The 26,580-nt window shown below is 32.9% G+C and overlaps 3 protein-coding genes and 1 pseudogene across 5 annotated transcripts; 2 read left to right on the top strand and 2 right to left on the bottom strand.

The window, feature by feature from the left end:
• Positions 1 to 5,382: 5,382 nt before the first annotated feature.
• On the bottom strand, positions 5,383 to 8,968 carry LOC111302203 (ruBisCO large subunit-binding protein subunit alpha-like; annotated as a pseudogene). Its single transcript, XR_016328353.1, has 8 exons — positions 8,730 to 8,968; positions 8,360 to 8,543; positions 7,677 to 7,796; positions 7,344 to 7,553; positions 7,087 to 7,232; positions 6,664 to 6,970; positions 6,126 to 6,576; positions 5,383 to 5,911 (listed from the first exon to the last, which is right to left on the bottom strand). The product of XR_016328353.1 is annotated as a ruBisCO large subunit-binding protein subunit alpha-like (transcript).
• Positions 8,969 to 11,196: 2,228 nt separating this feature from the next.
• On the top strand, positions 11,197 to 12,157 carry LOC111301867 (uncharacterized). Its single transcript, XM_022897870.2, has one exon. It carries the CDS (start codon positions 11,414 to 11,416, stop codon positions 11,984 to 11,986), a length of 573 nt encoding a protein of 190 aa, XP_022753605.1. The 5' UTR covers positions 11,197 to 11,413; the 3' UTR covers positions 11,987 to 12,157.
• A 628-nt stretch (positions 12,158 to 12,785) lies between these two features.
• LOC111302202 (OVARIAN TUMOR DOMAIN-containing deubiquitinating enzyme 12-like) lies at positions 12,786 to 17,556 on the bottom strand. Its single transcript, XM_022898140.2, has 11 exons — positions 17,282 to 17,556; positions 16,549 to 16,927; positions 16,273 to 16,445; positions 16,113 to 16,186; positions 15,871 to 15,925; positions 15,113 to 15,187; positions 14,899 to 14,972; positions 14,766 to 14,814; positions 14,406 to 14,490; positions 13,996 to 14,052; positions 12,786 to 13,117 (listed from the first exon to the last, which is right to left on the bottom strand). The coding sequence occupies exons 2-11, from the start codon at positions 16,880 to 16,882 to the stop codon at positions 13,029 to 13,031; spliced, it is 1,065 nt and encodes a 354-aa protein (XP_022753875.2). The 5' UTR covers positions 16,883 to 16,927; positions 17,282 to 17,556; the 3' UTR covers positions 12,786 to 13,028.
• A 1,926-nt stretch (positions 17,557 to 19,482) lies between these two features.
• On the top strand, positions 19,483 to 23,910 carry LOC111302201 (uncharacterized). 2 transcript variants are annotated; one of them, XM_022898139.2, is made up of 10 exons: positions 19,483 to 19,818; positions 20,038 to 20,088; positions 21,027 to 21,143; positions 21,444 to 21,890; positions 22,013 to 22,452; positions 22,591 to 22,690; positions 22,893 to 22,952; positions 23,061 to 23,150; positions 23,246 to 23,365; positions 23,445 to 23,910. In XM_022898139.2, exons 1-10 carry the CDS (start codon positions 19,495 to 19,497, stop codon positions 23,751 to 23,753), a joined length of 2,058 nt encoding a protein of 685 aa, XP_022753874.2. In that variant the 5' UTR covers positions 19,483 to 19,494; the 3' UTR covers positions 23,754 to 23,910. The 2 variants fall into 2 exon arrangements, with proteins under 2 accessions (XP_022753874.2, XP_089601045.1); XM_089744919.1 differs by lacking the exons at positions 19,483 to 19,818; positions 20,038 to 20,088 and adding an exon at positions 20,218 to 20,464 and having other exon boundaries at positions 23,445 to 23,909.
• Positions 23,911 to 26,580: the final 2,670 nt, after the last annotated feature.

The raw sequence follows: 26,580 nt of genomic DNA, 5'->3' as shown, positions 1-26,580 counted from the left end.
GATTTTTTTGGTATGTTATATAATCATGCTTAGTCATATGATTCATATAATGATAATTTAAATGTCCTAATCTAGCATGCTATAAAGAAAAAGAATGCTCAACAATATAAGTAGAAACATTATTTATTTCATCAATGCTTAGTTTAAACATACCATTATTAGAATATCCTTTTTTCAATGAATACACCATTTTTGGAGACTATAACTTTATCAGACTCTAATACAATCTTAAAGCCTTTTTTACATAATAGATTTACAGATCCAAGGTTCTTTCTAATCTCAGAAACATGAAAAATATTAATTAGAGTTAATTTCTGCCCTGAGGTGAATTTCAATTCAACCGTTCCTTTTTCAATCACTTTGGCAGGAACATGATTTCCCATAAGGATGTTCTCTGGTTTCTTGCATTCTTCATAAGTCTTGAACTGCTTTTTGTTGTTGTAAACATGAATTATTGCACCAAAATCTAGCCACAAATCAGATGACTTATTTGTAGTAGCTATATGAACTTCGGTGATCATTCTAATTTGCATGTCAGTCACCATTACAACAAGTTTATTAATTTCTTGCTCAACCAAATTTGCCTTGCTTTTAGAATTAGAATCAATCTTAATTCTAGCATTTTTAAATCTGTAATCTTTAATCAAATGTCCTTTCTTTCCACAATGGAAACATATTTTGTTCTTGTTAAATTTGGACTTCTTAAATCCATTCTTCTTGACTTTAAAATTGTTTTGGAATTTACCAAAAGACTTGTGAGTTTTTTTAGAAATTTGTCCACTCACGTAATTCACATTGGAACCTCCAAGGAAAAGTGCATCTCTTGCATGATTTTTTGCTTCAATCTGTATGTGAGTTTGAAATTTTTCAATAGTAAAAATATCTGTTGAATACAAAACTTTCTTCTTATATCCATTCCATGAAGGAGGAAGTTTTGACAAAATAGCTCCAACTTGAAGTGAATCAGGAACGTTAATTTCCAGCTCACTTAACTTAGATACCAGAATTTGTAACTCGTGCACTTGGTCCATGATTGGTTTATCATCAGTTATTAAAAATTCAAAGTATTTCAATGCCAAAAACTTATCCATACCTTTCTTTTCGTTCATGTATTTGTGCTCAATAGCAATCCATATCTCTTTTAGTGTTTTTATATTTCTGTATAGGTCATATAGACGGTTAGATAATGAATTCAAAATATAACCTTGATAAACTAGTTCATCTTCTTCACGTTTGCTTCTTGTTGCCTTAATAGTATCAGAATCTTCAGGAGTTGGTTTTGGAATTGGTTTCAAATTTGGATCAAGTACATAAAACATCTTCAATGTTGTTAATAGAAAAACCATTTTATCTTTCCACCTAGTGTAATTTGATCCATTAAAATGATCAAGTCTGATTACATCTTGATTTTGAAAATGAACCTTCATGCTTGATTCCAAATCCATAGCAGTAGTAGGGACAATAGTAGATGTAGTATCCATAATTGCCTTTAAATTATTAGTAGATTTAAGAAAAATAGAAATAGTAAGAAAGAAGGAAATATGGCTTTGAGGCGTGAATAACACTATCTTAAAGGCAATTATGCCTATAAGATACAATAAAAAGCCTTAAAACTCTCTAAATCAAAAGTAGTGAAATTAGTTAGGTAGAAAGATCTATTTATAATAAATGAATAGTCATTAATCAAACCAATTAAAAAAGTCATGACATTTTGTATAGTCATATTTTATTATTTAAATAAACTTTATTTTAAACAATCATGTCTTTTACTGTTCAAGCATATTTATTCGAAATCAATAATATTTTGAAATAAATAAAAAATAATAATAATAAAGATTTAAAATTAAATCTATTTGTCAAACAAGCTCAAATGCCCATATTTGATTTTTAAAATTGTCCAACTCACTAGAAAAACTCCTAACAAGCCCAAATGACTTGGCTCACTCCAACACTTAGCTCAATTACTTAAATAATATAAGTAATTTCTTTTAAACCATTTATAAGTGATCTTTCTACACAATGCAGGATACACCACATTTTAAACTACCAACACAATTTGTTAATTATTTATTATATTAATTAAAAATGTAATTGACTAAATTCGAATCGATATAATATTAAATTCAAGTTAAGTTTAATTGTAAATTTAAGATTCAAAATTTAATTTAAATTCAATCAAATTTATTTTTTTAACTCAGGTTTGACTTGACGTAAAAATTTAGTTACTCGGTCTTACTCAATTAGATTCGATTAATATAAAAAAATAAATTTAATTTTTATATTAAACAAAAATTTAATTATTTATACTCCAATTAAAGTTTAAAATATTTTATTAATAAAAATATATTAAAATATAAAAATTTTATTAAAATTTTGAATTATTCAAATCAAATATAAAAATATTTAATTCGACATGATTGATAAGTTGATTATTTGATTTTGAGCTTAACTCAATAATAATATAATTGAATTCAAATTTTATTTTTATCGAATTTAAATAATTTATAGATATTAATATATTATTTACACTCATAATATTAATAATATAATTTTATCATGTATAACTAAATTTTATCACACAAGGTGAAGTATGAATTATTATGTAATTTTTTGTCGTAATAAGATAATTACAAAATTATGATAAAGAAAATTGCAATTATCATGCGAAATATTTTTTTGCAAATGATCTAAAATAGGAATATGTTTCTGTTCCACGTGATAATAACCTGGTTGATAGAAGACTTTGACGAGGCAACATGTACAAGTCTTAGTATATTGCACGTGTTAAATACCCAAACAATGTGGGCACACAATTGAATGAGCTGACCCAAACTTTTGGCTGCTCTCGAATAGGACTTTTTCAAATATTGCAGCCGGGTTGGCGCCCCTACCCAAAAGAAACATCCTTATCTGTTGAGTGTGACCTCCCAAAGTCCCATGTTGTGTTCTTCTTGGGTCAAATTGCCCTCTATTTTCCCGTGGGAGATAAATGCCAATAGCAGTAAGAATTTTTAGATAAATTAAAATTCAAATATAATAATGCCATATGAATATAAATATGATGATATATTATAAATATAATATAAAAATATTATAATTTAAAATTTTAGTAATAATTATATATAAATTTAATAAAATTAAAAAAATAATTTTTATATTTTTATTTTAATATAAATTAATATATGTAATTTTTATATAAAATATAATATACGAATTTTAATATTTTATAAGATACGAATATATAATCATCAAATCTAAAAAATGTCAATGTTGATATTAACAATGGTAGAAGATTGATTAAATTAATAAAAATCAAATGCTTTATTTATAAAATTTAAATTCAATTTTCATTGTAACAGTTTTTTTCATTATTAAGAAGGAGATAATTTCTCTTAAATTTTTTTAACCGAAAAGAAAACTAATAAATAATAATGTAACAAAATTTGATTCATATACAAATTTCAAGAATATTTCTCGTAATTGTCAATTTGACAGGTCTTCATTTGTAACCATTAAAACATTCGACGAACTATTATGAATTAGTCTCAATCAAAGACAGTCATATATTCCACAGCAAGAAGGGCCCTTGTCATGTTACAATTTACAGAGAATCACGCAAATCAGCTCCAACAGGGTCTATCAATTCTTGTTGAAATTATGAAAAAAAAAAAAAAAAAAAACCCAAAAGAATCAGGAAAATTTGAAATGTGAATTTTTGTTTTTGGTCGACAAGGAAATTCGGGGAGAGAAAAAGGATTTGAATTTTAAACCTTAACTTTAAAGAATGATCATGTTCTTTTCGAAAATATATATATGAAAAGAACATATTCTGTTGATTCTCCATTGTATGAACGTTTACTATCTACATTTTTTTTCTTTGCTTAAAATTGATGGCCAAGAAAGCATCCATGGTGGAGAATCGTTGGTTTAACCTACGGCTTCAAATGTTTTAGCAACAAAACATAACTTTTCAGATAAAGATTAAGACCACTTGAATTTGAGAAAACTTATTAGCAGATGATTCTTGCTAGACATTGCAAAAGTAAGCTTACAAAACCAGCAGAGGACAACAAAATTCTCACTTCTCAACACGATCATCAATCAATCATCAATGGTTGAGTCGACAGAGGCATCTCAAGATTTGGTTCATTGCTCAAATAACAAAACATACAATTAGAACAAGAATTTCAAAAGGGGAATAAACAGGTTTATAATTACTTGTATTGATAAGTTTTTGAAATTAAAAAAAAAAAAACCAAGATTATTTTGAATCGAACAACATAATTGTACTAATACATTCTTTTTAAAAATTTTATTAAATATTTATATAATTATTACTAAAATTTTAAATTATATCACTTTTGTATATATTTTTTTATATTATACTTATATTATATCATCGTAACATATTTTAAATTATTAAGTCTCTTTACGCCAAAAGCCATTTGTTTCACAGCGAGGGAAGAACAATGAGCATGTAGGAAAACCAAACAAGCACAACCTACTAAAAAATATCCATCTAGAAAAAGGTTGTGTCTATCTAGTTTTGGTTCTTCAATGTGTAGATTTTGCATTTGCACCCGCCAAAGCTGTTTGTCCTGAGAGAAAATTTGCAAACAGAGGGTTAAAATCCAATGAAATGGAATCTTGAAATGGGCCAGCGACCATGACAGCACCCAGCAGAACTTTCACAAAGCAGCAAAGATGTGATGGAGAAAATAGTAGATTCTCATCCTTGGTCTTGAACTCTCGATATTGACTTGGATTATAACGTGGAATCACATCACTTGGGACCAACAATGGAGAAAATAGCCTATTTAAATACATTAAGGTTAACTTCAAAGAAATTCACACTAGAGACTGCTTTATATTGTTACCTTTAATGGTTATCATGCACTATCAATTTATGTTGTAGGCCTCAAATTTTAATGTAAAACCTTTATTTATTTATCGATTCGACACATTTAAAAAAAGTTAACGCTGGATTTTATACAAGGATTTATGGAATCTACCAATGTTGCTTTGAAGAGAAAAAAACCATTCATTACTATGAACAAATTTTCCCCCGCATCAACTAAATTGCTAAGGCAAATGCTGCTTTATAAAGAATAAAATGCAAAAGGATCCCAGCGTCCTGCACATAGAACAATCATCTCGACCATGATCCATGGTCCATGTTATCCTGTTAGCTAGATTGTGTTGACGGAGGAAGGAGAAGCCTTACCACAAGATTGGAAGAAAAAAGAAAAACAAGGAAATAGAGAAAATGAAGACATGGAATGGATAGTGCTCACCAAATATTTTCATGGATTTTTCTGTATCAATAGGTACTAGGTATAAGTGGCTTTCGAGGTGCCAGGTTGTTGGGTTCAAAATGATGCATGCACGCAACCCAATTAGACTTTTCATTTCCTCCTACAACTCTTAAGCAAGCTGAGCATATATGTTACGTATGAATCATTAGAATACATTTTTGCAAACCAAAGATTGTACCTGCCGTTACACACAAAAGAAAAAAGGTACACTTCTAACCAGGAAAACCTCAATTCATCTGGCATTTTCTTGTGATTCAAGGAGAGTATTGCTCTTCATCTCTAAAAAAGTAACCAGCATATAGACCATAGTGATTAAATAGTAAGACCTTGAGGAGGAGCAGCTGCAGGAGCCTTAGGCTTGGGTTTCTCAACAACAATGGCCTGAGTGGTAAGGACCATCCCTGCAACTGAAGATGCATTCTGCAGTGCACATCTTGTCACCTTTGCTCAATAACTCCAGCCTCCAGCAAGTTCTCATACTTGTCTGTCATGGCATTGCAACCAATCTCCCATTCACTACTCTTCACCTTCTCCACCACTACCTCACCTTCCATTCCTGCATTTTGTGCTATCATGGAGGCTGGTGAAACCAGAGCCTGCATGCAAACATAATGAATCAGAATAGTTTTAAAAATTGAAGCATAAATGTCGGTCCGGTTAAATCATATAGGATAAGAGCATTAAGTTTCACACTGACTGAAAGTTCACATTTATGACATCTCCAAATATAGTTCGATGTAAAACAGAGTTTCCATAATAGTCAAACGAAATTCAATCATCACTTGGACGGCAAATCTTCACTGAGTTTGCCTTCTGCACAATGTCGACTCCTAAGCACTCATCTGCCTCTTCAAGCTTCTCCTTGATTGTGGGACCACAAGTTGAGAGGTGAACTAATGCAGCACCACCACCTGGCACAATACCTTCCTCTATGGCAGCGAATGTAGCATTCTTGGCATCTTCAATCTTAGCTTGCGATCCTCAAGTTCAGTCTCGGTTGCAGCCCCTACCTTAATGACTGCAACACCACCAGACAGTTGGGCAATCTTTTCTGCCAATTTTTCTGAGTCATAGATAGAATCTGTCTCAGCTAGCTCTTTCTTTAGTTGTGCCTCCCTAGCTTGTATCTCATCCTTTGAAGCAGCCTTAGCAATTAATTGGGTTGAATACTTGGTAACGATCACTTTTCTGACTATATCAAGCTGCCCGACTGATGTGTTCTCAACAAGCAAACCCAAATCACTAGCTTGGAACTCAGCACCTACAGTTTAGAAAATGAAACAAACGCTTAAAACCATGGAGTAATGTTCCAATAAATATAAGAAAATCTCCACAATAATTTATATACCAGTCAGAATGGCAATATCTTGAAGGAGAGCTTTTCTACTTTCACCAAAACCAGGAGCTTTAATGGCTGCAACATTGAGGATTCCCCGCAGCTTGTTCGCCACAAGTGTCGCCAGAGCCTCACCAGTTACATCCTCAGCAATTATAAGCAAAGGAGATCTTAATTGAGAAGTCTTCTCCAACAGGGGAATTATGTCTTTTATAGCTGAAATCTTCTGATCAGTTATTAACACTCTTGCATTCTCAAATTCACAAATTAATTTCTCAGGATTTGTTACAAATTGTGGTAAGATGTAACCTCTCTCAATCTGCAAGTAGACAGAAAAAGAAACAAAGATAATTGGAATAACAACCAGACTGTAACTGCCACCAAAAACATCCAGGTTACTTCTACAAAGTGTTTGAAACCTGAAGCAAGACATACCTCCATTCCTTCCTCAACATCAACTGTGGTCTCAAATGAGCATGATAACTCAATTAACAAAACACCATCAGGCCCAACTTTGTCAATGGCATCAGCAATCATTGTTCCAATAAGGTCATCATTTCCAGCAGAAATGGAAGCCACAGCTGAAAAGTAAAAGTATGACTAATGCAATCAAACAAATAAGAAAGGGGAGCTTGCTTGCTAGTGGCAGATAAGTTTGGTGTGGAAATACAATCTATTTTTCTGCGGCATACCTTTGATATCATCACGGCCTTTAACAGGCCGGGCCTTCTTCTCCAGTTATTCTACCAACCCTTGTACAGTTTTATCAATACCCCTCTTTACCGAGACTGGATTTGCACCAGAGGTTATACTCAGAAGTCCTAGTTTGATTATTTCCCGTGCAAGTACAGATGCTGTTGTTGTCCCATCACCTGCAGAGTCATTAGTTTTACTTGCAACCTTCATCCCACAGCCAAAGAATAAACAAAAAATGTCAGTGCCAATGATCATGTCAGGGTGAGATTAAATGCTTATCAACACATATGATCAGGAGAACAAACACTAAAAAGATTAAGGGCCAAGCTCTCTAATAAGAGCTGCACCAGCATTTTCCATGGCATTAGGAAGCTAAATAGCTCTGGCTATTGTCACTCCATCATTGACTTACTTTGGACTTCCAAATTCATCCAAGACAACATTCCTCCCTTCAAAATAGCAAACATGTTGCAGTTAACATAATTGAGAGTTGAGACTAGCCATCACAATAAGTAAAAACAAGCATTTAAGTTGAAATAAAAAATAAAAAAAACCAAACACACAAAAACGTTTTTTTTTTTTTTCAAACATTTAGGAAACAACTTGCAATATTTCTAACTTCTACGTCTTCCTATCCTACCTCTTGCTCTCTTTATATCCCCGTTTTCGCTAGAAAATTTTCATTAAAACATATTGTATCAATTCAGAAAACAGGTCATGCTTAAAGATGCATGACAGAGTTGTAAAGCTACGAGCAGATACAGATAATAACACAATTAGTCAAAGGCATACATATACATAGAAGATTATGATATATGAACCTCATATTTTCTAAAACATACAAATCAAAGCAATTCCCACCTTTCATTCCCCTTGAATCAGCTTTCTTCTTTCTTCCTTCACCCCAAAAAGGAATAGGCTCAAGATAAAATTTTCATACATTAAAACATGAATGAATACAAATATACAATCAAGTATAAGAACAATGGGTAATAATGGAAATAGAAGTTACCCCTAGGATCAAGAGTAAGGCCAACAGCGTCAGCAAGCTTATCAATACCAGCCTGCATTGCAGCCCTTTAGCTTTAATCAAAAGCAATTTCCTTTGCACAAGCTTTCACAGCAAATCGGCTGTTTCCATGCCTATAGTTTAGCCTTTGGTTCTTCTGCTGATTTCCTCTCCTCCTCAAACTCCCCTGCAATCATAAACACCCATTAAAAACTCTAGAAACACCAAACTTTCATCATTTCTTCCGTTAAAGAACAATAAAAAAAGAAAAAAAATTCAAGGTAACATAAGGTGGTACCATGTGTAGCTCAAAAGACAGTGCTTTTGCAACTAACAAAAGGGAAAATGAAATGAACCCATTAAAGAAAATTACCTGTTTGAAAAAGCAAAGAACAGAAGCTGAAGAAAGAGCATTAGCAGATGCCATTTTCCTTTGATAACCCAAACTAACAAAAAATAATGCTTTCTTTTCGTTGTTGGTTTTGTGGCAGAGTGGATAAGGAGGCAGGTAGGAAAGTAAGAACCAGGGCGTCTGATAGATTTTTAGTGAGAGTGAACGTTCTTCCACATCGTAGAAACCTCAGTCTATGTCTTGTTTTTGTTTGATTCCGCTCGAAACAGATCCTTCCGTCCAAGAGTTCATAATCAAATCGAGTCATACAATAATAAATTCTGACTTTGAGTTTAATTTAAAATTTATTATTTAAAATTTAGTTTGAATTCATTTTAATTTTTAAATTCAAACTCAATTCAATATAAAAATTAAATTATTTTAATTTACTTGATTAAAATTATTTAATAAAAATAAGTTTAATTTTATACTTAATTTCAAACTAAATTATATGTTTAAACTCAAATTAATATATATAAGAGTAAAATAATAAATTTTAATTAAAATAATAAAAATTTATTAAAATTTAAAAACTCAATTAAATTCTTAGAATATTCGAGTCGAATATTAATATATTTAAATTCAACTTATCTCAATAAATTGAATTATTCGAGTTCAAATTTGATTCGATAATAATTGAATCGAATCTAAATTTTATCCAAAATAAATCAAAATAACTTGTAACTATTAATATATTATTTATACCTCTCATTTATGCCCTTACTTAAATATAATACTAATTATAATATATAATTTTCATATAAAATATGACATAAATATATAAAATTTTATATTTGATATAATTTAAATATATGATCATCGAATCTACAAAATATAAATAAATTATAATGTTTGATTCGCTAACAATCTTTTGATTGAATGATTAAAAGAGAAGTCGTGATATATTATAAGTGTGAATTTCAAATAGTTTCAACTTTTATCTCTTAACATAAAAGGAAATTTGTTAGATTATGATTAGACATTGGTTCATTAATTAAAGTAAAAACTATAGTTTTAATTTAATTTAATTTTTTATTTAAATAATTTCAGTGTAAGTGAAGCTCTTAATTCTAAAAATAAAATTAATAAGATGATATATATTTTAAAATATATTAAAAAATAAAAAACATTTACATGCGATATAAATCAATTATTAAATTTAACAATTGATTTATAAAAATATCAATTCTATATGAAATTATAAAAAAAATTATTTTATATTTATATAATTTAATCCTTCCATTATTATCATTCTTGGAGAAAATTTTCTAAATAGTATAGGAGATAGTGTTTAACACAAACATCAATTTAGTTTACTTCTTATAATTTCCCCTTCCAGATATATAAAAGATGCATGGCTTAATTTTAGTTAATCATGTAACAACTTTGAGCCCTCTTCATTGATTGCTTGATTTTCTTTAATGTCTCTAGTTAACCATTTAAATTTATTTAATTATTTTTCATGCTATTTTTTTCTAATATATAATGAAAATAAATTTTATATTATCATCTATTTTTTTTTCCTTTTATATGATGACCGAATATTTGTGGGTTTTTTATTCATATGACCATTGGTAAAACTCATGCTCACCGTCGCAAATAAGGTATTACTTAACTTTCTTTTCTAAAAATAACAAATGGCATAATTAGGTTTTTCTTTATTATTATATATATATATTAATTTCTAATATTTATATATATTTAAAAAATAAAATTATTGTATGCACCACGCAATTTATAAGTTAGTATATTATAATCATGATTGATATATAAAATTATTAATAAAATATGATAATAATTATCATATATCATATTTAATTTGTATCTAAAGAAAATAATAAAGATCATAAAGAGGATCAATATTTTCTAGCATAAAATTATTCAATCCTTCTCAAGTAGAGAGGAATATTTTTAATTTATGGAATTAAACTTATAAGTCCAATTATATCTTCAAAAATTATATGAATAATTTAAATTTATAAATTTTAAAAAAATATATTTTTGATAAATAAATAAATTATTTTATTTTAATTTTTATATACATCATACATAAAATAAGATAATATTATTTAATAAAATTATATTCATAATATCATTTTATTTTATTCTGTCCTAATATCATCAGTATACCAAAGATGGCTATATGCACTTGCTAATTATATTGAATGACAACTAAGCAACATTTATTTTCATGTTTGGCTGAGTATTGGTCTTAAATGTGTTCATAGGGGATATCAGCTGCAGCAAAGCAAGGGTCTGCTCAGCACAACTCAAAAATTGCCATTTGCTTTCTCACAACATCCATTTTCAGTAACAAAATAATTACCAAATACCTTCCTTATTAGACAGCACATTTTCTTTTATATAATATGTTTTATATATATATATATATATATATTTTATTTATATGTCTGCATGTGGAAGAGAGAGATATCCATGGACTGCTGGGCTTACATCACCATCGGCACGTTACCAAGAAAGAAAGTAGTCAAGGGCTTTGGTGCACATTTGTAAACGAAGCAGCACAAAATTACACAAGACGTCAGTTGAAATTTCCAGTATTCAAACTCAAAGGCCTTTTCTTTCTCTTTCTGATCTCAGAAAACGAAGTCAGGTGTTATTAAATAAACCCTGAAAATCTTATTGAATTCCTTCTGTAATATCCAATGGCCTCGAAGAACATGAGTTTAGAGATGGCTCTGTCAAACGCTTCAACGAGAAAACGGAGGCCCTTTTCCCAAAACAAGCTTGTTACCAGCAGAAAAATCACTAAAGACCGCCATGCAAAGGTTGATGGCAGAGACAGGCGCATCAGGCTGCCGCCTATCTGTGCTGCTAGAATTTTCCAGCTCACTCGAGAACTTGGGTACAAGACGGATGGGGAGACCATAGCATGGCTCTTGCGCCAAGCTGAGCCATCGATCATTGCAGCTACAGGCACTGGCATCGCTTTGCCTAGTTCATCTCCTGTCCTTTCAAACCCCACTAGTTTGGTTCCTTTTTCCTCTGAGCCGCCTTTGCTTTTATCGGATTATTCGCCTTCTTCGAATTCTTGTAAGCCAAAAGTTGTCCCTGACAATCAAGATACGTTGAAGAACTGCGTGGTTTCGAGGGCTGAACCTACTTTGCCACCTTTTGAGTTTGATTTGGTTGCAAACTTTGAGTTGGAGTTCTCTCCCAATGAGATAGCAATGTTGCAATCGGTGACAGGAAGTTATGACAAAGAAGGGAAAGATTGAGAGAATTTATTAAAAACAGAAGAAGTTGCATGTCATTTCGGATGAATAAATACATTAAACAGAGTCTGATATACATTTCTCCCTCACCGTCTTTGTTGTCCTTTTTTTATTAGGTCAGTTATCCTCGGATTTTAAGTTTTTGTGTACCAATTCAAAGAACTGGATGCAACAATGGCTTCGAATTTTCCTTTAAAAACAATGGCTTCATGAATGGCTATACAAGTTTGTGATAATGAATCAATTTCATCTCTTGTTTATTGGAATTTCGGATGGAAGATGTACTTTTCTTACATGTTTAGGAAACTTTAAGAATTTGTTAACCAAGGGTTGCATCAAATCCTTCACAAACGAAAAATTCAAGGCGCCGTCGGTCTTTCTTCTTGTTATTGCTGATGAGTTTTTCAATTTGGTCACGATTCTTAAACGTTTCCAGGTTAGTCCAGCATTACTCTTACCAGCATTACTCTTAACCTTAAATTCGCCAACTCAACTTGTTTTGTTTCATATTGACCTTACCTGTAATACGATATGACAAAAAGATTCGCATCGGACGGTTCTGTACCATCCCCGGATCCGAAAAGGGTGATTTTTTTTAATAGTGATGCTCAGCTCCAAAGTATATCTAAAATTGTATATTTTATTATTTATTTAACATATATTATATTAATAAATTTGTTATTACCAAAATACTTCTGCTCAGCGTGCTACCAGAAAACGTCAGTGGGAATGTGGGGCGACAACAAAAGAAATAACATGAATCCGGAAATAGTGCATGCACAACAAGCTTGCAAGTCATACATTAGGGAAAACATTGTTTATTTGAAAAAATAAATGAGGATAGGTTTGCATACAAGAAATTTACAGTCTACTGCAGCATTGAAGCAAGATGGTAGAAATTTACAGTCTCAGCCCTTGCTTTGCTGTCTGTGCTTAAAAACAACATTGAATCCAACATGGTAGAAAATAGCAGGTGCGAGAGATGAGCTTCTAGCAAAAGCAACAAGCACGATAAAAGAAACAGTAGTTTAAGTTGTCAGCACATTCAATATTGATATTCATCTGGTGACTTCAAATGCTTGTTGCGAAAAATTCGCCACCTTTTTTTCTTCTTAGTCCCAAGTGCAGGGGCATCTGAATAAAGATAGCAACATAAACCAAGTGTTATCAATTTGCAAAAACATGAAGACAGATTAAAAAAATGACTGATCCACAGTTTCAAAATAAGTTAAGATGACTGTTTCCTCATTGCCTCCAAAATACTCCCATACTCCCTCTTGCATACATGTCCGATTACTTTGCATCTCTTTCCACTCCTGAAATGTTACTTTCGTTCCAGAACACTTGGTTTAGTTAAAAGGCAACAAAAAGCACATATGCCTTGAATCCTCATTGGATTGTGCAACATATGCACAAAAACCAACAAAACAATCCACTGGCGAAGGTGCTGTTAGCTGAAACCCACCTCGCAAATCATATTATGCACCTCAACCGGAAACTTAAAAGATCTTAAATTGTCCGATAAATTGTCTCAATACACTGACAGAGTTATCGTTAGGACATATGTCATGCAACAGAAACTGTGCTTCACCATCACCAATAGAAAGAAACGCTAACAGAAAACTCTATTCTAGTGACAGTGGTCCAGTTTCCAGAACTACAATGTGGAATCTCTTCAGCTAGAAACAGTTCAAAGCATGCCAACTCTGATGCCTAATATGGAATATAATTTCATGTCTCTTAGCAAGTTATTGATGTGCAACGCTTGGATGCATTTAAGACAATACATTGGGCAATCTTTCCATAAGGTAAGGCTGAAAAAACTCTAAAGACAAAAAAGTAACCGGCCAACTCAAACCCAGCACTGGTAAGAAAACAAGGTCACCTTGACCTACATCTGAAGCAGCCTTATAATTTTTAGTGCAGGCTCAGCTGCATTCAATACAATAAACCAGTGCGCTTCTAATTCTCTGGAAAAAATGTATAAGTAAATTCCAAGGGCGGATACTTACCTGCAAATGGATATATTGAGTTGTAGTGCACCTCTGCCCAAAAGCTCAAAAAAATAACTGCAGAAAACAGATAAACCGATTAATTTGATGTAAAAGTTCCACCAAACATCAAAATGGTTGAGTTGTAGTGCATCTTTCTTCTCTAGAAAACAACTATGTAAAACGGAAGGATAGAAAATGCAAAGGAGATGATATCCAATCAAGTAACCAACATAACCTGAATGGTCAAAATATACCCCAAAATGACAGTAGGCACTTCTAACTACTGATATATGTTAAAAGACCAAATGCTAGGAGGAAATTTTAAAATGACCCAAATAATAATCAGAATTCTGATGATAATCCAGCAAAAAGAATTTATTCATGGATTCTATAAATGAAACTGATCGAAGCAAAAGCCATAATTGTACCTCGTTTTGACCTTTGGACCTTTGGAAGAATCTCCATGTAGCAAGTATCCTTGAAAGATGTTATGACAAATATTTTAACACCATACTGCAACATGTCATTAGCATGCATTAGATAGCCAATATTTGCATCATTACAATGACTATACACTTCAAAGCAGTGCACACATAGATTTGCATCAATTCCTCTTTCAAATGTCTATAAATTCAAAGCACCTTGTAGGACAAACTAGATGGATGATTCACAATAGAAAATTGATATGCAGGTTAGACAAATTAAACAATTTAACCAAATTTTGAGGCAGGAAAATGTACAATATATCGCAAACAAGAGAAAACAAAATAAACATAGCTGGAGCATACTGAATCTGCAGCAGCCTGCAAAGTGACATGATCACCCCATTCACCATTCCTATAGCATCCACATGATGAAGAAGCAAGGTCAAGAAAAATAAAAAAGAAACAATGATTAAATCAAGGAGGAGCAGAAAAATACTTGGACATCTTCTCCAGATAGTCACCATATGCCATGGGAACATACCCCTCATATACATCTGGACAAGATTTAAGCTGATTGTGCAACATATTGCAAGACAAGAAACATTAAACATCAAATTTGCTTGTAATGCATGACAATTTCAATGAAAGATTATAACACAAGCTCAATAAAATAAAAAGCCAAACTTTATTATAGTAAGTGAAAGGCCAACCTGATTTACAACTTGCAGTCTCACAAATTCATGATGCTCAGGTGTTCGATAAAATTGATCAGATAGAGCACGGAACTGGCAACATCATGAATTTAATGAGACATCACATATGTAATTTGCATTATGCATTGCAGTAACAAATAGTAAGCTTCCATGACCACCGGGAAGTATGTCATAGGATGAAAAATGAAAACCGATCAAGACTTAAAAGCATCAGGAAGGAACAAGATTTGAAGTTAACAGCAACATTCAAAAGTTTTACAAGCAATAGAACTCATAACCCTGGAAATTCACGTTAAAAGGAAACCACTATCATGCTTTATACGGATAAGTAAAAACTAAGTATGTGTACCGACAGTTTAGACACAGAGTTCAGTTATATTGATGCTATATTTCTCAAAAACATTTATATCCATGTTAGCTCTTTTGATATTGATATCCATGCTAGTCTCAAACCACATAAGATATCATACAAGTGTACTTACAATACATATGAACTACATTATACCGGGAAGAACAAGTTTGAAATATGAACTAAATGTGACATAAACAAACACAAAACAGACAGCATATACTTTATCATCTGTTATATGTAATTTGCTAAACATGCATTATTCTGTCTGAAAATTAAACTTCTTTGTACACTCATCAATCTCATACAATAATAAGCTTCCATTATCTAAGACATGACACCTTTAAACTAAATTCCGCTGCACATTAACATTTTAGATTTTATGCTTTCAGCTTTAAAATCTAACCTGACAGTTACCATCTCCTTCAACTTTTAGCTCCACCAAATTATAGACCTGCAATCTGTTATAGCAAAAGAACTTCCCGAATCATATATTCAAAATACAGGTCAATCAAAGGGGAAAACAGCAAAAGAAACCAAATCACAAAAACATAGGAAAAACTCTTATGAACAAAAGGAAAAGGAAAAAAAAAAGAGAAGATAAAGAATTCACGGGAAGTTGCAGTTCCAGGAAACAAAAAAGAAAACCTTTCCAGTAGCCTTTGATGATCTAAAGTTGCTTCATCAACTGAGGGTATTTCACCATTGATTCTTGGAACATGCTACACACAGAGAAACCTAAAAGCATAAAGTACAGCTCTACTTGAAATGTCCTAATCAAGAATCTAAAGCTTATAGTCATACTTACAGGAACAGGAACCATCCGGTTCAGCCTTTTCCCCACTTCACCATCAAGAGCATACTCATCTGTTAACTCCAATGAATATGACCAATCCTCCTCAGAGAGCAACATTTCTTCAGAGCTAGAACATGAACTGGAAGGCACTGTATCATCTTGCTCTTCCTCACCACAATCTTGCCCTACAAATCACAAAATATAAACACAGCAATGAAACACATTAAAGACATATCAGCAACTTTAAACATTGAACTGGAAACTCATAATTAAAAATTTTGCTTATACCAGAACCAAAGTCCCCAACAGACTGATCAACACAATCTTGTGGATAACCAGACACTTGCAATTCCAATTCTTCTTCCTCTACTTGGTTTGGAGATCCCACCACCGCAAGTTGTGACAGTTCTTGAAGTTGAAGAGTATGAGCAATAGCCTCATCATTTTCTACATTGCAACATTTTCCCGCGTCATAATGATCCTCCTTGAAATAATTTCCAGGATAATACCACTCGTCTTCTTGAGTTATCACACCGCCATATCCACAGTTAAGATAAGGATCACTATTGAAAAGTTGCAAACCCCAGTTAACAAAATCATGTTCTTGCTCATATGTAATCATTTTCTCAAATGTAGAAAAATCTCCTAACCCAAAATGTGCTTCCTCCTGAAACAAACAATCATAGAACAAAGAAATGATAATAAAGTTTAGTTATTTAGCAACAAAATGCAAAACCCAGATTCAATAATAGCTAAATTTTTGTACTTTAATTAACTTTTTTTGTTTTAACTAACATTTGCAGACAAAAAGTCAAGTAGATCAGCATGACTTTACCCCAAAAAAATCAAATAAAATTACAATGGCATCAAAATAAACAATGAATAACAGCAAAATGATCAGATTAGAAAACCCAACTCGTCCGATTAAACAATGGCATTGTGTAACACTAACAAGAATTAAAAATACAACAAAAGCAAACACTTAATTCAGTAAAAGAAAAGAGAATGAGTTCCAACATACCACAGAAGTTAAATAGTATTAGAAGGAAATTAATTAAGATAATTATCCGTGAAAATAACAGCAAAAGCTATTAAGAAGGAAATGCGGGGTCGAGACGCCGCAGAGATGAGAAGAGTGGACGGTGAGAACAGTTTTATTGAAGAGAAAATATTTAGTTAAAAATGGAAAGAAAATAAAACAAAAGGAGGGGAAGTGACGGACGTCACGAGGTTTTCTAGTGTACGCTTTGCTCCCGTCAGTTGATAGAGAGAATTGCGAGAAAGAGACCGACAGTCAACGTTAAGTGACGGCTATGGCATCTTCTTCAGGGCATTACTTGTTTGTTTGTGTCAGACATTACTACAGGAGCAGGCTTTTGTTCCTCAAAAACTTTACTGCAAAACCGAGTCTTGTTACTTCACAAATGATATTGTTTCCATAAATAGATACGAGTATTCTCATTCTAAAAATGGCAATGCAGGAACCTGTGTCTGTGCCTAATCAATGGGAGATTGCTACTTGGTAGCATAAGGCACAACAATGGAGTTTGTTTTCTCTTATTACATGTTTTTCACTGAAATTTACTCAAATCTTCATGATCAATATGATGAAACTATACTCTCTGATATATGTTCCTAAGAGAGCCAGATTCTTGGAAGCTTGCTAATTTGTGTGCATATAACATTAACAATTTTTGTAATTGTATCATATTTTATACGAAAATTACATATTATCACATGTTGATAATCTTTTTTCAATTGAACTTTTCAGGGTGATTTTGGGTTAGCTACTTGTAATCCAACGTCAGTAAATAAAAAATTTCACTGCGTATGGCCTCCTGCTTCTTGTGAGTGGGCAGCTTACCTTTCGATTATAAAACAACGAGGCATTTTCATTCATTGGAACATATCATTCTTTAAAATCAAATTGCAAAGTTCATGTGCTCTTTCTGAATGTTTTCTTAAGATTAGTGGCTAATTTCTTCACTGAAGTAGTAGCCAAAAATGCATATTATATATATATATATATATATTAATTTTTGCGTTTTGCATTTATAAATTATATCCTGACACAATGGTCAAATACTGACTCTTGAATTTGCCAATAGCCCAGTGTGTGATCCATAGGCTATTAGCTATTTGGCTTGCATCAGCATCAGCTTGTTTGACCGCATTTTGTATTTTTCTTGTCTAAAACTATGAAATTGAGGCGTGGTATTATTCTACTAACTCTTTAGTCAAAAAAAATCTACTCAATCTCGCCCCAAAAACCTGGGATTTTCATCTAGTCTCAGGGGAGGATCTTGGTCGCAAGGTAGATGATGGCGCTTAGGATTGCTAGAGTTGAAACAGAACTCAAACTTGTTGTGATTCTATGAAAAGGAATGCTTTTTCACTTTGCTTTGCTTTTTGAGGTTTGGACATGTAACGAGACAGAACTGGAGCGAAAACAACGACATAACATCTTCAGAACTGAAAATAGGTAATAAAAAAAGAGTGATGAACTGATGTTGCGGAGGAGAGACGCCACGTCATAAGCCAAACCCACGTGTCAAAATGAGTTTATTTTTAATTTCATTCTTTATTAATGGAAAAAGGAAAATGAAAACAAACAACCGTCGTCTTTAATGGTCCTAGGTTAAATAGAACAGAGCGGGGCCTGGACATGTACTTGTGTCCTAAAAACAACACAAAATTTTAAGCCCACAATTAATGAATGCAATAGCTGAAGAGAAAGAAAGAAAAAAAAAAACATATTAGTCCCAAAATTTTTATTAAATTAATTTAATTCATTTGCATAATTCAATGAAAATAAATTCTCACAATGTTACAAAGTTTTTTTTTTAATTTTTAATTTACCTTTAAAATTTTTTATCTTATTACTATTTAATTAAAAAAATTATCATACATATAAATATTTTCGAATCTATAATCACTTAATATCACAATATAAAATTATTTTAAATCTAAACCATGAAAAGCTTTGAACTTTATTTTACAAGTTCTCTAGACAACACTTAAACCTTTGACTTTGACGTCATAATTCTTAAATTCAAAAGTTTTAATAAACAAAATGGGATTAGAATTCAATTTGGCGATGGTATGATTAATTCATCATGATTTTTTTTCCAAATAAAAATAGAAGGCATAACTGCAAAGTAATCCTCAAAAAGACTACAATTGCAAGCTACGTCAAAGCAAGAAAAATTCTAACTTCTTTTTTTTTTTCTATACATGATGTCCCACTCACAACTGAGATGGTTAGCCCAATTTCTGAACCAACCTCACCCTGAAAGCTCCTCCTCATCTCCTCCTACTCTAAATTTCCATACTTTTTCTGATCATTCAAATGATAATACGTCAACAGCAACAAAACCAACAACCGGCCACTTTTCCTTTGGGTCTAAGCTTTCGTCTTCCCCCAACCCACAGCTTGATCAAAACCTGGTCATCCGGCCTTCTTGTTTTAACGTTTCATCCAGGCATTGGTGGGGTGGGTTGAAGGTATTAATGGCCAGCCAAGGCGACTTGTCTGTTAATAACATATCGTTGGAGATTGTAAGTTTAATGTTTCAATGTTTTGGCGTGTGTGTGTGTATATAAGCTTCTTGAATTAATGTTGAAAATTAAAGCAAAAAAAGAACGTCGAATAACTTTTTTTTTACCTCCTCCTTCTACGTCTTACTTTTTTTAAGGGTCTGGTTTTTGGCTATGCTTTTTTCTTTTTATTCTTTCTTTTGCCTGCTCCTTAATCTATGGTTGATCATGTAATTCCAGAGGAAAAAGAAGCTGAGTGGACTGCAAAAGAGAGAGGCACTTGAAAGAGAGGTATGGGAATGAATCATCTGTCATTCTCTTCTATTGTAATCCATGAGAACCATGCATTTGGAAGATACAAATGCATACATATGAGCCTATGACTAAATACAGACATCCAAAGGTGATGGGTCTCCATAAATGCATGTTTGCGTGCAATCGTGCAATAAATTGATCATTTATGATTTAAGAGCTCTCTAAATAAATTGATTGTGGAGGGGAGAGATCAGGTCTCTAAATAAACAGCTTACAGCTATTATATATGATTTAAGAACTCATTGATCAGTGTTTAAGCATGTCTGAACATCATGGTTTATTAATTTTTCACTTTGGAACTTCTAGTTTTCCCCTGGAACCATATGATGAGTTTCTTGTTAAATACTCAAAGGTATTGTGGGTAATATCATTTCTTTCTCCTAAAAGCAATATTAGTCCCTATGGATTTTTTTTTTTTTTTTTTGGAATTAGGCTTTTACTTGATTAAGAAGATTAGACACTAGACAATTTGGAGGTTGGCCTCCCAGAATAGCTATATCAGCCAAACCCATTTACCAACATCTGCATAGCAATTACTACGCAAGTCAATGGCCTTGTTTCTTGTCCCAAAAGGAGCAGCAGTAAATGAGGACCATCTATTCTATACCTCTTTTATCCCCTTTCTTATGGAGTCTATAAATTTTGAAGATATTTTATAATTTAGACCGTAGAGTTTTAACTACAATTTGAATCAGCTTGCTAAGAAATGGTATTTTCAATTACTTTCAAGCTCGGGAAAGAATTCAATATATCTAGTAATTATTAGTAGTTTATGTTTGTTACGCAAATTATGACATGTTATGATTTAAAGATGTTTAGAATCTTTTTCGTTTCTGTCAAGCTTTCTTTAGGTTGGCAGCTGGGAAGAAAATATGAATGAATAATGATGTTGTTGATGATTTTCCATTTTATAGGTCTCCATGCTTCAGAAAATGCTAAATCAAGAAGAGAAGATGCATGAGATTCTGACACGAGTACATCATCAAGAGGATGGTTCTTCCATCTCTATCCCAAACTTCCTCCCTCCAAAGGTAAGGCTTTTCTTTCCCTTGTCCTTATATATATATATATATATATATGTATGTATATACATGTACACATATATATGTATATATGTATATATACATATATGTGTATATATGTATATACATATATATGTCTGTATGTATGTATGTATGTGCGTGTGTATGCAAACAAATTATAGTACAAAGTAAAATAATTGGATATATATGTAATATTCTTGCTATTTCAATGAATGAACATATATATACAAGAAGATACTTTTGACGAAGGAAACATTGACTAACCGCTGATTCGGTTGAAATTCGCAGATGAAGGAAATCTTAGCAGAGTTGGCTATGGTTGAAGGGGAGATAGCTCGTCTAGAAAACCAAATAAGCCAACTTCAACTTGGTCTGAAGCAGGAACAGGAAGTCACCAAGGAAACAAAATCAAAACAATCGCAACCTGGGAGTCTAATGAGTAAGCTTCAAGGCCTTCCATCCAGGACATCTAACCAAAGCCCCATAAAGCAAGGTGGCCAAGAAAGGATGGCTTTTGAGACCAAGGCTTTGCATTTTATTAGCAAAGCCATTAAAGGGGATTATACTCTTAGTGACTTCAGTCTAAATGATAGAATGGGAAACTCGAGAGTACTTTCTGATCAGAAAGAAAACCAGTACCAAGGAGAGATTAAATTTCAGGAGAGGATTCCAAGGAAAAGTGGTTTATTGAAGGCACCTTCACCCTTGCGAGACCCTCGACATCCATCACCCAAGGTAAGGCCCCAGTTATTTTGTCTGGCCCCTTAGATTCTGCTAAATTTAGTATAGCAATGGATGATGTTAAGGAAGATTTCTAATTATGAGTTTGTGAATACTATATACTGAACTTTTTTCAGCCAAGGGATCGTATTCCAGAGTCCAACTGGGACCTCCCACCAAAATCTCTATCTACTACACTTCTTTTAGAAGAAAACAGCCAGAATTGGCATCCGAACAAGCTTTCTGAGAATATCATGAAGTGTTTAAACTTCATATTTGTCAGGCTACTTAGAACATCAAGAGCAATGGAGCTGGAGAAGTCAGGCCCTATTACCAGGTCTATGAACACTCCCACAAGCTCAAGAAGCTTTAGGGTGGAAAATACTCTGAATCCAAAGTCAAGTCTTGCGTTACAGAAGGAATCGAGGCAACAAGACCCATATGGTATCTTCGATATGGAAGAGAGTATTCCAAGGGACGTTGGCCCTTACAAGAACCTGGTCATATTTACATCAAGCTCTATGGACCCAAAATGCATTTCAAGTTCAAGTTCTATTCCTTTACTTAAAAAGCTAAGGTATGCTGCATAAACAGGATATATCTATCTAGTTCTGATGTACATTAATATGCTATTTTCAGAATTGCTTTATTCCCCCCAAAGCAAGAGAACAAGGAAGAGACAAATTCTGATCATTTCTCTGTTTTCCATCTGCAGGGTCCTGACGAGCAATCTCCAGAAAGTGGATCTGAGAGCCTTGACTTGCCAGCAGAAATTAGCTTTCTGGATCAACATGTACAATGCCTGTATCATGCATGTATAGTATGGAAAAGAATGCTATTTTTTCCTTTTATGTTTTTGTCATTTAGAGACAGGTCTTTGCTCGATTTGTGCTAAATCTTACACTGAATCCAGAGCTTGTATGAGTAAGCTAGGATGATTCAGGATAGTATTAACGTTCTTCTTCTTTCTTTTTATTTAAACCCCTCATTATATATCTAGTCGTTTTACTGTTACAGGGATATCTCCAATATGGTGTGCCTAACACCCCTGAAAAGTTTTTGGCACTGATGAACAAGGTACATCCTGAATTAGTTACCCGAGTGTTTCTGTATGGAATTTGAAAGTCCATGGATATCAGATTTTGGCTTCATCTTGGCAAAATAGTAATATTACATCGAATTCAGGCTACTCTCAATGTCGGAGGCAACACAATAAGTGCTCGAGCAATGGAGCACTATATTTTGAGGAAACCAGCACCTTCAAACATAAAAGAGGTACATTTTTACTGTCCCTACGCTACACAGAGATACTGTTAAGTTTCTGGTTTGAGAATTTTTCCAACATTATCCTAAAACATGATTTCTCTAAGGCTTATCCAAAGGGTGACAAGGAAGACCAAGAAGCAATTGTCCGCAAACTTTACGGACTTGAGTTAACGGATCCGAATGTCACATTTGCTCTGTGCTGCGGAACTCGATCTTCTCCAGCGGTAAGTTTAGTTCATTAATTAGTTTGGAACCCATCCATGGGAACTGATTAAGTTTCCTCTGAATAAATTTCATTGACAGGTGAGAATATACACCGCTGATGGAGTTGCAGCTGAGCTGGAGAAATCAAAACTAGAGTACCTGCAAGCTTCAGTTGTGGTGACCAACACAAAAAAGATTGCATTCCCTGAGCTTTTGCTTAGAAACATGTTTGATTTTGCAATGGATATAAACTCATTGGTCCAGTGGGTTTGCCAGCAGTTACCAACATCAGGCTCACTCAGGAAATCAATGGTGGACTGCTTCAGGAGCCATAACAGTGGCAAGATATCCATCACTGTTGAGAAAATATCATATGACTTCGAATTCCAATACCTGCTAGCAATGTAAACAAATTGTTTTCCAAGTTTCCTTTGTTTGGGACGAAAGAAATACGAATTTAAGAAGAGAAAATTATCAAACTTCTTAAATAATGTATAAATAAATGACGAAAATATAATATTTAATGTCTATGTTTATAATTATACCGAACCAAATCAAATTTATCAAGTCAAACTTAAACTATTCAAATAAATTACAAGTTGAGCTTGAACACGACAATGAATAGACTCAAAGCCACGGGGACATGTCGTGGATGTTACAAACATGCAAGGTCTATGAAATCCTAATTGAGTTTTGGATTCAATTAAAACTCGAAGATTTGTGGGCTTTGATCAATGGCAATATATATATAAATAAAAATTTCGAACCTGTCCAGAATAAAAACAGCCCAAACCCATCAGATATTAGAGATTACCTGGGCTAAGTAGCTAGCTACTAAACGAGTTGGTTTTCTGATCCAAAATTGCTTAGAGAATTTATGTTCATGGTATTGGTATCAAAGATACGATTAATTTATGTATTTATATAGTACAAAATATCAAAATTAATATATTTATCATATTTTATATGAAAATTATGTGTTATAATTCATGTTAATATAAAAATATGAAATATGTTTTTTAATTTTGTTAGATTCATATATAATTATTTTTAAAAATTTTAAATTATTTTAATTTCATGTTTGTGCTTTATCATTTTATCATATTTTAGATTGTTAAAGTTTACCAATAACTTCAATAGACTTTTTATATACGTGTATATATATGGATTTGGTAACATATGACTTCTAATCATAAAAATATAATAAGGATTTGATGCTGTAATTAACCTATTTTTTCCTTTTGTGTTTTTAGTACAATTACCCATCATTTTCTCCAACCCATGCAACTCATTCTGATCAATGCAATATCAAATAATATGAATTATTAGATTCTTCATTTCCTTCTTCTAGTATTCTTTTTTTTTCCATTAGGGGCACATAATAATTCTCCGGCTAACCTATTTCACTTCACGCCTGCCAGCCTAACCCCTTTGCTTTGCACCCATGACCCACAACACAGGACCTTCATAATTTTGTCATTCCACTAAAAGGGATTACTGTGGGGTAGTGCCTACCCCCTTTCCTTTCATTTGGAGCGTGCAAATGCAATTGCCTTTGATTATATGGTTGATTTGTCCACCTTGTTCCCCACGAGGCAGAAGTGGAAGAGGTGAATACCTTAATTTTCTTTTCCTTTTCTTTTTACCAAAACGTGGGTATTTGTCACTATCACTCACCTTATTGCTCTTGGATTTATATGATGACTATCGGGAATTTAGTGTGTGGTTGTCAATTTTCATGTGTTAGGCAAATTCTGTATCAAAGGGCTAAAGAAGGTACCCCATCATTTCTGTTCCATGCTTTCATATCATCGAGCACATGAAAGGTCAATCTGACTTGTGAAAACTAAACGTATTTTATTTCTCTCTTTTTTTTTAAATTTCCACAAATGCTACATACAGTGACCTATGAATCCCTATAATTGAATGTGAAATTACATTGTTACATTCCTTCGTATATATATATATATGTATATAGTATAATTAAACCTTCAATTATCTCTTTTTTTTTTAATTGAGTAATTTAAAATCAATATTGTTGCTAAATATATAGTATATCAAAGTCTGATTTAATAGTGGCACATAAAGTTTGAGTTATAAATTCGAGTGGCACATAAAGTTTTAGCTATAAAGTTAGCAGATCGGAGCATGTGGTTATGGAATCAATTCTACTTCTTTTTGTGGGAAAACCTGTAAAAAGTTGAATACACAGTAACACAATGCTTGAATCAGAATAGTATTGGTTCCCATACCAATACAATGAAAAACCAAAACCTTCATGATCAGCAGATACTCCTCAAGGACAATTATGATTGTCCAAGGTATTACAATCATCACAATATATCACAGTAAAAAATCAACCTAACTATCATTCAACCGTAAATAAATAAAAAAAAAAACTAACCACCATTGTCCAATGTAGCTGAAGTTTTAGCTACATTTGACAACTTATAAATGAAACTTCATCTAGGTAAAACAGGCAGCAGTAGTAGAAACAAATCTTGATATGTTGTTTTTACTTGCATCCCATGAATGGTATTTGGACACGAGCCACATCACAGGGGGCAAAACATTTCAAGTCCAATGGTTTCCATGAAAGGGCAGATCTCCACGTAGAGGGCAGTTCAGTCAATTGACCCATTACAAGAAAATAGTGCGCAACTGAAAGAACAGGCAAAGGGCAGGGCAGCTACGTTATTTCCCCCAAGATAAAAGAAAAGTTATAGGGGCATCAGAAAGATGTGACCACCATGAATGAGGAGGAGACAACCCCTACAACAGAAAAAAGAAAGTTAAAAAAAAAAAAACCTAGGGACCCTAAAAACCAGTTTCTGAGCGCTGAGGCAGGCCAGGCTGATGTCACACTTAGGGCTATCGTCAAGCTGCCGATTGTTCCTTTTGCAGTTGCTCTTCCCCTAACCTTACTATATTAGTATATTTTATTCATCAAGTAAAAAAATATTTTAAATGTGTATTTTATATATTAATAAAGAAATGAGCCTTAGCTCACGGTTGCCGTCTGTGGGAGAAAGATTTTTCTTCTATTTTGGGTTTTGGATTTTCTGGGGATTGTACTGACTGGCTCCAATTGTGAACCTCTACTATATATACAGGGCCAGGGGGTCCCGGCTCTGATGGGAGTTTTAATTTTTTATGGCTATCCTGCCGGTTTATGTATGCAAAAATCAGACAGAAAAGGCAGAAGGATTTGATTGGGATTTAATTATAAATCAAA

This window comes from Durio zibethinus, chromosome 15 (genome assembly GCF_047325235.1).
Source record: "Durio zibethinus cultivar Kanyao isolate XHJ-2024 chromosome 15, ASM4732523v1, whole genome shotgun sequence".
NCBI lineage: Eukaryota > Viridiplantae > Streptophyta > Magnoliopsida > Malvales > Malvaceae > Durio > Durio zibethinus.
The sequence above is the reverse complement of the archived record's forward strand: the minus strand, read 5'-3'. Positions and strand labels throughout refer to the sequence as shown.